Source organism: Notothenia rossii (assembly GCF_949606895.1).
Source record: "Notothenia rossii genome assembly, chromosome: 6".
In the NCBI taxonomy this organism is placed as follows: domain Eukaryota; kingdom Metazoa; phylum Chordata; class Actinopteri; order Perciformes; family Nototheniidae; genus Notothenia; species Notothenia rossii.
Window position 1 is genome coordinate 79,398,360 of NC_136909.1, and position 10,972 is coordinate 79,409,331.

General features: G+C 37.6%; 1 protein-coding gene across 1 annotated transcript; it reads left to right on the forward strand.

The window, feature by feature from the left end:
* Positions 1-419: 419 nt before the first annotated feature.
* On the forward strand, positions 420-10,693 carry pnpt1 (polyribonucleotide nucleotidyltransferase 1). Its single transcript, XM_079690661.1, has 28 exons — positions 420-669; positions 958-1,018; positions 1,321-1,395; positions 1,646-1,751; positions 1,857-1,906; positions 2,261-2,324; positions 2,411-2,458; positions 2,597-2,710; positions 3,248-3,434; positions 3,882-3,933; positions 4,134-4,191; positions 4,355-4,451; positions 4,545-4,647; positions 4,820-4,890; positions 5,119-5,155; positions 5,278-5,344; positions 5,442-5,531; positions 5,663-5,716; positions 6,172-6,281; positions 6,392-6,463; positions 7,569-7,632; positions 7,717-7,800; positions 7,910-7,993; positions 8,174-8,280; positions 8,472-8,527; positions 8,659-8,737; positions 8,846-8,893; positions 8,987-10,693. Exons 1-28 carry the CDS (start codon positions 551-553, stop codon positions 9,140-9,142), a joined length of 2,313 nt encoding a protein of 770 aa, XP_079546787.1. The 5' UTR covers positions 420-550; the 3' UTR covers positions 9,143-10,693.
* Positions 10,694-10,972: the final 279 nt, after the last annotated feature.

Consider the following 10,972-nt stretch of genomic DNA (forward strand, 5'->3'; position numbering starts at 1 on the left):
GCCAGATATTTCAAATATGATCTCTAGAATAAATCAATTAAATTCAACATGCTCTTTGGCAATTGTCAGGAGTGTAACAATAATATGTTTTCCAAAATGTTAAGGTATAATATGATAAAAACAATAAGGGTTCTTTTTATAAATACAAATAAAAAAAAAAAGAACTGAACTAGCCAGCTGCTAGCATCTAATGTGGTTCCTTTTCCCAACCGAACTATAAAATAAAGACTAACTTTATTACATTACAGCTACAATATTTTTTCGCTGCTAATTTAAAGGTAACAATTGGACCAAAACATGCTAGCTACCGTTGTATTTCAGATTTAACGGAAAGCGGAACTGTTGTGTACTGTCTACCGTACGGTTGACGGTCAAATGTTATGTGACACACTCACCTCAGCTTGTCCAATCAGGAGACGCGTACCCGTGACGTCATTCCGTACATGTGACAAACTAACATGGAAGCCCCCATGCGTACATCTGAACAGTAACGCTATTCACTGACAACCAGATACTTTTCTCTGTTTTGTGTTCTCTTCTTCTGTAAAATATGAGGTATTTGCTGAGTTTGGGGCACTCGTTTGCCCGACTTCATGTCCGTTTATGTCACCAAAGTATTTACAGCAGCAATGCAAATACACGAAGACTGGTAGTGGACCTTGGGGAGAAGTGAGTTGACTTTCCAGGATTTATTTTTCTCCCAATAACTGTTAAAGGAGCAATACATGATGTGTACTTCTAGCTAATTAATTATGTAGCCTCTGTGAAAGTGTATCGGTTGCTTTACTATCATAACATGTAATCATAAAGCTTTAAACCAGACCCAGAACATCGGGGATGTTTTGGTATCCAGAATAGAGACTTACATTATGCATGTCACCCTACATGCCTGTAAATATGACAGTGGTTTCAGTATCTGATACATGTTGATGTGTTGTGGTCTTGTTGTTTCTGTAGGAAACTTGAGATCTCTTCTGGGAGATTTGCTAGATTTGCTGATGGATCTGCTGTAGTGAAGGTAAAGACAACAATGTCCACAGTTGGAAGTTTCTACACTCTGCCTCTGATTAATATTCTTCGTATAGTTGCACTTTGTGTTTCTGACATCTTTAATGATACTGTACACACACATCATCCAAATTCTGTCCGTCCTTTAAAAAATGAGGCCTGCTGTGTGGATCTTCTTAGGTTTCTCATTCCCTTGTATCCCCTCCTTTTGTTTCTCAATCTTATTGAAAAATAAAGTGTGATGCTTGGTGTGAACTTTCATTTTTTAAGTATATGCTTTTACTAAACTCTTTCTTTTCTTTTTTTTGTAAGCTGGGAGAAACCTCTGTGATGGTGACGGCTGTGAGCAAAACCAAACCATCTCCATCTCAGTTCATGCCTCTTGTGGTACGTTTTCTAACATCAAAGTAAAGTGTCAACCTGTCTTTGAATTCAGACGGTGATTGGGTAGATTTTGTCACACTCGCTCAGTCTTGTCTTGTATCATCTTATCATTTTGGTAAAACTATTATTTAATATATAGAAAGTGTTATCCATTGCACCAGAATTAGAAACTCTAAATTATGATTTATAAGACAGGTGACCTCAGTATAGAATAAGATAATATCTCTCAATGAATGTCCTCTTTGATTGACAGGTGGACTACAGACAGAAAGCAGCTGCTGCAGGTAGAATCCCGACTAACCATTTGAGGCGAGAGCTGGGCATCACGGACAATGAGATCCTCACCAGCAGACTCATAGGTGAGTTGATAAGAATGTGTCTTTTTCTGCCTTTTTCCTATATGTGTGTTTCTGATGTTTTACTTAAAACTGAGTGCTTTGACTAACCATATTTCTGTTCCTCAGACAGAGCGATTCGACCGCTGTTCCCTGCTGGTTACTTTTATGATACTCAGGTCAGTTCAGTTGGAAATTGTTTTTATAATTAGGTGGTTTTGTCCTTATTTGCTTTTTGAACATGGTGATATTGAAAATATTCTTCACTATTAAAATGACCTTTTGTTTATCTATCAAGCACACCATTTTTACTTGAATTCTTGAAGTAAGCTTTTTCTCACATTGCTTTCACTGTGAATAAAGAATTTAAAAAAAATTGAAACGTTTTTTAGTTTTGAACCATGTGAGAGAAAAAAGTGTTTTTCCACAATTGAAGGTAACACAGGGTGATTCATTGATTAACAAATGCTAATTTGTGGCTGAAGTATTCTTCAATGTGTCTCCAACTTTTGTAACTTTTATGTCTCCTGAAGGTTGTTTGCAACCTGCTGGCAGTTGATGGAGTCAATGATCCAGATGTGCTGGCTATTAATGCAGGTGAGTTAAATCTCAGTTTAACCTGTTTTTTCACAGATCCTAGTTTCCTATATCATTAGCTAAAACATAATCTTCTTTCATCAAAGCGTCCGCTGCTCTGGCCTTGTCCGACATCCCCTGGAATGGACCCATAGGTGAGCAACTCGCAACAGATTTAAACCTATTCTGATTTATTTACTTTAAATCCTGCTTGTCTGTTCAATTTCTATTTCTCTTGAATTATTGTACACTCAAACTAGTTTGGGTCCTCCTGTGTATTTGTGTTTTCTCAGGTGCTGTGCGTGTTGGCATGATTGATGGAGAGATGCTGATCAACCCCACGCGGAAGGAGATGAATTCCAGCACTCTGAACCTGATAGTGGCTGGAGCTCCCAGCAGTCAAGTGGGTAAGTTATCAAACGCCAAATGACCCATCAGATGTTCATTTACTAAAAAAAAGTTTTAAAGTGTAGGTGTCAAGGCAAGTAGCCTTACTTTCCTGTATATATAACAGCAGTTATTGTGATTGATGGTGTGATAACATTTAAACTTTATTAATTGTTTATTAATATCTCAAATAGGATGTGTATACATTAAGACATATGTGCAAATGATCAATGTGCAATATAAATCTGATATCTTACGTTCTAATAACCAAAAATGTATTAGAGACTATTAGAGAATGTTAGTAATGTATTACCACGCCTTTAAATGAAAGTGTTTGACACCTTGTTGTGTGTATTTGATGTTTGTGATAATACTCATTATCTTGGTTTTATTACATTTTCTAATGATTGAAAGGGACATTTAATTTCAGTTTGACACTTATGACCCAAATGTATTTTCTTCACTCACAATATCATGTAGGATGTGTCTGTGCCAAATGAACATATTTTACATCTTAAACACATGTCCTTTCTATAATGTGCCTCTCTGTCCATCAGTGATGATTGAGGCGTCTGCAGAGAACATTCTGCAGCAGGACTTCTGCCATGCGGTGAAGATTGGAGTCAAACACACCAACCAGATCGTACTGGCCATCCAGCAGCTGGCGCGAGAACAGAAGGTCATCAAGCGCACGCCGGTGAAGATCTTCTCCGCCCCGGCTGTCATGGTGGAGCGTGTTCGACAGTAAGACTAGTTCACCGTTATTCCAGAGTGAAGTGAAGGAGCACCAGGACTGGATTTAGATATCAATTACAGAACTAAACACGACAACATTCAGGCGTGTCTTCCTGAAATGAACCGTTTGTCACCTAAACAAACTCAGACATTATTCAGTAATGGGTTTACCTGTAGTTCTTGATGAAGCACTATCTGAGTTTAGTCTTTTTCTAAATAGTTTTTTTTTCAAATTGATTCATGTTGTTTTGCCTCCACGCCTGCAATAGCCGTGGTCAGAGACATGGTTTTCACTGTAACTTAAACAATTATTTGCTCATTTTGAAAAGTTCACACAAATGATGACATTTTGGACAGACATTTAAAAACGAGTTTATACAGCCACTTGACTGGTCGGTGGAAAGATACGGGTTAGTTGTAGACGTAACTTAATGTTCTTCCTTTTCTTCCTTGCAGATTAGCCTCCAAAAGGATTTATGCTGTTTTCACTGATTACTCCCACGATAAGGTAAGTCTGACAATGTTGACTTAAAGTTTGTTTGTTAGCCTCTTTTACCATTTATAGTGGGTTTTCTGTGAATGAAGGTGTTTTTAACGCACCTTCTGTCATTGACGTTTCTCTTCTCTTTGATGAGACAATGTTTATGTTTATCAGAAGATTATCTTGCTTTGATTGGTGACACTAATAATCTCTTCATCTTGTTTTAGATTTCAAGAGATGAAGCAATCAACAAAGTTCGACTAGAAACTGAAATGGAGCTTAAAGGTAAATCATTTTCAGTATTTATGTTACATGGAAAACAATTCTAATGAGTCAATATTGCTGCAAACCCCTTCACACAAATACATGTTTATACTTCTTAAATGTAACTTAACGTATTGTCCTATCTGTCAGCTGAATTGTGTCTATTGATGTCTCCCTTGTGTAGAACAATTCCCCGAGGCTGATTTCTTCGAAGTTATGGAATCCTTCAACACGGTGTCCAAAGAAGTCTTCCGCAATTTAATACTACATGAGTACAAGAGGTAAGCACTGTCCACAGGTAGAATACTGTTCATTCTCATGACAAATTATTTGCCTTTGTAACTTGAGTTACAAATATATTTCATATCTTTTAGATGTGATGGGAGAGAGTTGACTGCTTTAAGGGACATCTCTTGCGAAGTGGACCTCTTCAAACCGCTGCATGGCTCAGCGCTGTTCCAGAGAGGACAAACACAGGTAAGAGGGCGTTTATTCACACGGTACAATAAGATACTTTTGTTTTTACGAAGAAGAATACAAAGTCTGATTATTGATGGGTTTTTGTTATGAAATGTAATGTTATACTGTTTAGATTCTGTCTTTACAGAATACAAAGTCTCAGTCCTCGTCCTCTATTTCTTTTTTATAGGTGCTGTGCAGCGTCACGTTTGATTCCCTGGAATCCAGTATCAAAGCAGATATTATCACCACAGCTTTGAGGTAAATATATTAAACATTTCTCCACAACAAAAGAATGCATTCATCCTATTATCAGGACATTGCAGATAGTCCTGGCCCTTGTTTTAAAGCACATTACATATCTGTCTATATCTGAGACTCACAGAACACAGGTTTATGTCCAATATGGCAGCCTAAATTAACCACACAGTCTAATATAAATCATTATACATATTGGAAAATACCATTTAACCCAATTTCTCTTTGCAGTGGCATCAAATCCAAAAACTTCATGCTTCATTATGAGGTGAGTAAAATCCAGTTTTCATTTTTTAAGACATGTAAATGTTACTGTTTGATTATGTATATGATTATCTATCTTTTAGTTTTTCAAGGTGAACTTAAAATCAACATTACGTTTATTTGCAGTTCCCTCCGTATGCAACCAATGAAGTTGGAAGGATGGGAGGAACCAACAGGAGAGAGCTTGGACATGGTTCGTGTTATCATTTCGACTTGTATTCAACATCTGCTAACCGCTCATTATTAGTATTTGTACGTATTTATATTTGTTCATGTTTGTGTATTCCCAGGGGCTCTGGCTGAGAAAGCCTTGAGGCCGATGATTCCCAAAGACTTCCCTTTTACTATACGGGTCACAGCGGAGGTGATGGAGTCAAATGGTAAAAACACCACAGGATATATTATGTTCATAATGTGGCCGGATTTCACAGACGGGGACCATGGATTACAATGTTGGCATTTTATTACTTGCTCTCCATATTTACACCACTTTCTCTTCCTTTCCTCCCAGGATCCTCCTCAATGGCTTCAGCTTGTGGAGGCAGCCTTGCTCTAATGGATGCAGGTACTGCAGCGGGAATACAATAGTTATCTTTGTTATAAAATTGTTCATATTTATGATTTGCCTTAAATGCATCAGGTACCCAATAAAGATTACATTTGACCTAGGATGTAGTTTAGGTTGTATATAATATAACAATATAATACCATATTATAATCAAAGTACTATAGTAACTATGTATTGGTGCATTTAATAAATGCTATTTATTTCTAATATCAGTATTCGTCCATTGGCGTAATGAAGCTAGTATCTCTTTTAACAGACACAATATTTAAAAAACAATGCGTTATTATTTTTGATAGCTTCTTATTTTGTAATTCAAAGCAAATTTAAAGATGGATAGGAATGATGGTATAGCAAGATTAGGTCATGCTTAAGTATTTCTATTCACTTTTAAATGTAATTGTGTGTAAAAAAATTTTTTAAAAAAAGGAAATGTCTAAATGTGTGTCTCCCAGGTGTGCCCATCTCTTCTGCTGTGGCAGGTGTGGCAGTCGGCCTCATCTCCACGGCCAACCCAGAGAAACCCACTGAGATCCAAGACTACAGATTACTGACGGATATTCTGGTACATTATATTCAGTACAACTGTAGCCACTGTGTGACCAACAATGTGTAACCAACTACCAAGTGAAGGAAAGAGTGTTGAATATGAGCTAATCATTGTTCTCTAAACAGGGAATAGAGGATTACCTTGGAGACATGGACTTCAAGTTGGCGGGCACAAACAAAGGCATCACTGCTTTACAGGTACTGTGTCTGATGATTCGGAGAGAGTGGCTTAACCAAGGCTTTTGGCTTACTCTGTAACTGAGAAGAAAACTAAACTCTAGCTAGTTTTTCATATAAATATTTCACCTAGCCCATTTTAGGTGATGTGTAATTATACTTTGGGGCATTGAGAAACAAATAAGGCACGTCAGCATGTGTTATAGCTTTAATTGAAGATTTGCTTGTAAATACTTATACTTTATTATTTATATCAAGATACTTCAACTCTTGGGGCATCCAAATTAAAGTCCCATGGGTGGAAAGTGTCATATCCTGTAGTAATCATAAAGCCCCCTAAAGTAAATTGTGTGATATGGGGATATTATAAGATTGTCTTCAGTTGTGTTGCTCCAAATACTTATTATAGAGAGGCGAAGTCCCGCCCATCTACTTCCGACCCATGGGACCTTATTTCGGAAAGATTATGTATTGAAGTCAATGGGGAGAGAAAGATTATCTTTCGATCCCGTTTGAATTGTGCCACGAATTACACATATGATGTTAGTCAATCTTCAACAATAATTTCCATGTAAAGAAAGTCACAGTTTGTCGTAAAACTGTTGAAATATAAGACTATGAAAAATAAGCAACTAGAAAGACTACGAATCCCGGTTCCGCATGCTGGCTCTTACGGAACCGACTAACTCCCCTTGTATGTTTGTACAGCTCTCAACGTGCCCAGACTTGTAGTGATTTTCACCTCTTTTAATACTTTTCGCCTCATTCTGAAAGAAAGAAGTGAAATGTGCCAACGTGACGGCCATCTTGGTGTGTGGTGCGAGACGGGAGATGTAGTTCATTGAGCGGTTTCACACAAAACAAAGTGTTACTTCACAGTTTTACAACACATTTTTATTTTTTTGACTTGCAAAATTATCTTTTAAATTGACAAACATCATATGTGTAATTCGTGGCACAATTCAAACGGGATAGAAAGATAATCTTTCTCTCGCCATTGACTTCAATACATACTTTTTCAGAAATAAGGTCCCATGGGGGTCCCCCGGAAAGGGAGGGACTTCCCCTCTCTATACCCTTAAGCCTATATTTTACACTCCTTAACACACTTTTATTTAACCTCCAGGCGGACGTGAAGATCCCAGGTTTGCCTCTGAAGTTGGTCATGGAGGCCATCCAACAGGCCACAGGTAAGCTGAACATTTAACGCAACAAATAAAGTGTGGAAAGGTTTTTGGTTGCTTGATGGCCTTTGATTTATTCTTATTTTCCAGTGGCAAAGAGGGAAATCCTGGGTATCATGAACAAAAGCATAACAAAGCCAAGAGAGTCAAGGAAAGAGAACGGACCTGTTGTTGGTAAGTCTTGTGTTCAAAGATTTATAACCCATTTTAGAATGTTTATGCAACCAAATTGTAATCTGTTCTGGCAGCTGATGTGTTCTGTGTGTGTTTAATCTGTCTTCAGAAAAAATCCGGGTGCCTGTTTCCAAACGAGCACACTTTGTTGGTCCAGGGGGCTACAACCTCCGCAGGCTACAAGCTCAAACAGGTAACAAACAATTGAAAATGTATATTAAGCTGAATCAGAGCATCAAACAGAACATCTTTGGGAATGAAATACGGCACTAACCAAACATTAGTTTTCCCTTTTTGTTTTTCTTACAACCCATTATAAATGCTAATCAAAATGTTTAACCGGAAAACATTTGTTTGTTTTTCTCTTTTGAAGGTGTGACAATAAGTCAGGTGGATGAGGAGACTTTCTCTGTGTTCGCTCCAACACCAGGAGCCATGAATGAAGCCCAAGACTTAATCGGTGACATCTGCAAAGATGATGTGAGTCTGTCCACATCTCTTAGGGACCTTTTTCAAATACTGCAAACTCAAGAAATAATTATGTTTTATAGGCATACCAAAAAGTACTTACAGCACCATATCACAGGGCTGAACATGAGTGACACCATGAGGCTGATGCATGTGTATGTAAACACATTTTGAATATACTTGTTTTCCGTATTGTGTTGCAGCAAGAACAGCAGCTGGAGTTTGGTGCTATCTACACTGCCAGCATCATTGAGATAAGGTAAATGAATAAATGGTGATGTTTAACATAAAGCATGACTTCAGTTCAAACAGGCTAATCATCTATGAGAAATGTATTCAAGGTCTCAATAGAAATCATTCAAAATGCTCATGTTTTCTTCTTTGTTTCAGGGACATTGGAGTGATGGTGAAACTTTATCCCAACATGAGTGCTGTCCTGCTGCACAACTCACAACTGGACCAAAAACGGGTCAGTGAATGACCCTCTGCATACTGTTTACCTGTGTCTATGGTTCTGTGATGGTTTGAGAATGAAGTTACAACTTACAGAACACATCTTTGTATCTTCCACTTTCAGATCAGACATCCAAGTGCTTTGGGTTTAGAGGTGGGGCAGCAGATACAGGTATGTGTCAATAACTGCAGGCCGTGTTGTTGAAATGAGCCTCTTGTGTTGACATTCTGGGACCATTGTCTCTGACTGGATTTATGTTAACAGGTGAAATACTTTGGACGGGACCCAACAGACGGCAGGATGAGACTTTCACGGAAGGTGCTCCAGTCTCCGGCTGCAACTTTGGTCAAAACACTAAGTGAGAAACAGAGCATCTCCATGAATCCGAGCAACAGCCAAACCACCGGCACCGATGTGTGAATCTCCAACTCTACGGGATAACTTCTGACTTTGCCACCAAAGTGGATTTAAATGGAATAGATGAAACTAGAAAACTGTTTTGTGGTGAAATCTACCAGACCAAGAGTGACAGATCGATTCACAAACTGAACCAAGTGCTGTATATAAAGAGGTTAACCCTGCTGTGGTGGGTAAGGGGTGATAAACTGCACTGGAGTGAACTGGATCTCAGCAAATACACCGTCCTGCTCTCATCGTGCTTCAGTCCATAAGCACAAACGGACATTTGGATATTAATGAGACACATTTTCAAGAGATATAGATGTTTTACATTTTAATTTTCAACTTCTGTAGTGTATGGTTTTCAGATTTGCACCCCCAGAACTGACGGCATCGAGCAGGTAGAGGGGTTTCTTATGTTTTTATTTTCTGTTTTACCTGCTTTCCCCCAACAGACACACTGCTATGTAAGGATTTCTTATTCACGTGTGAAAATAGTGCCTCTTGTGGTATGAGACCTCTATATGTGGTGTCAAAAGGGTCTCCTAGGCTGATATCGACAAATAAAGCAAAGAAAGTGGGAGAAGGGGACAAAAAAAACAATATTCTCTTAATGTTGTGTTGCATTTCCAGTAAACATGAGCAGTTTTTAAATAACAATTTCTGGTTGCTTTGTAGTGGCAAGTTCACAACCTTTTCTAGCAAAGAAATACTGCAAAGAAATAAAAAACTAGACTTTACTCTATCCCAGCATTCAGATGCCAACAAAGAAACACACAAAGTGCTACAAATTGTTCCCAAAGAGGAAAAAGGTCAGGGCGACCAATCTATAAACCAGGTTTTAGATTGTAAAACACTGGTTACAAGATATGATGAAGAAAACATGCATAATGATAACAATAGATTAATTGAAGAATTCATAATTAAATTGAAACTAATTTTGCCCAATATTTTATTGCGACAAGATTGACACGTCAGAAGTCCACGTAGAATGCCTTTTAGTTTCTCGAATCTGGAGTAAAAAAAAAACTGAATTTATCGCTGCTCTAATACATGTCATGGTAACTTAAATGAGATACACTTTTATTTTTGGAGAGGACGACTTAATTAATGCCCTGAAGCTCAGGAAAGTGGAAAATATCCCCTGTCTGTAACTGTAGAGTGGCTGTTGTAAACTATTGGCAGAATTTGTTACTATATGTGTAACTCCAAAACAAAATCTTGTCTCTGAAATGAGCACAAAATTAAGATGAAATCTCCATTGGGTGACCATTTCAATACAATTAAACTTTTGTGAATGCATACAATCCTCAAGAGGCAAATGTTGAGAACAGGAAACGTTTTTTAAATAATAAAGAGAAAAATCCCCTTGCGCTGTTTACTTGGATCAGTCTCTTTCTTTAGGCAGGGAAAGTATAGTAATTACTGAACTGAGAGGGGTTTTCTTTTTTTTCCATTTAGGCTGCTCAAAAATCTTTACTAATAAACTGAGATGGTATGGAAATAACTTCTGTGTCTGTTTGGCTTACCAGTGCAGGAAACCTAAATAAATTCATAAAAAATGATGTGAAATAGAGTCAATTGTATGTATATACATGTGTGACGTATTTGTTTTGTTCATATCTCAATTTTACTTGTTCTAATTTTTATTTATAATGCTTGGGTTGAGTTGTTTCTGCTTTTTTCTATCTTTTGCTATGTTTATTAAGTTGAATGAATTAAGTTATTCATGTCATAAGTGCAACATTTAAAGAGCATAGGCAATACAAATCATGAATCTCAGGCTCTCTATTTCTCTGTCTACAGAGATGTTAACAGGTTTAGGATTCAAACGGTGTATTGTCGTATAGC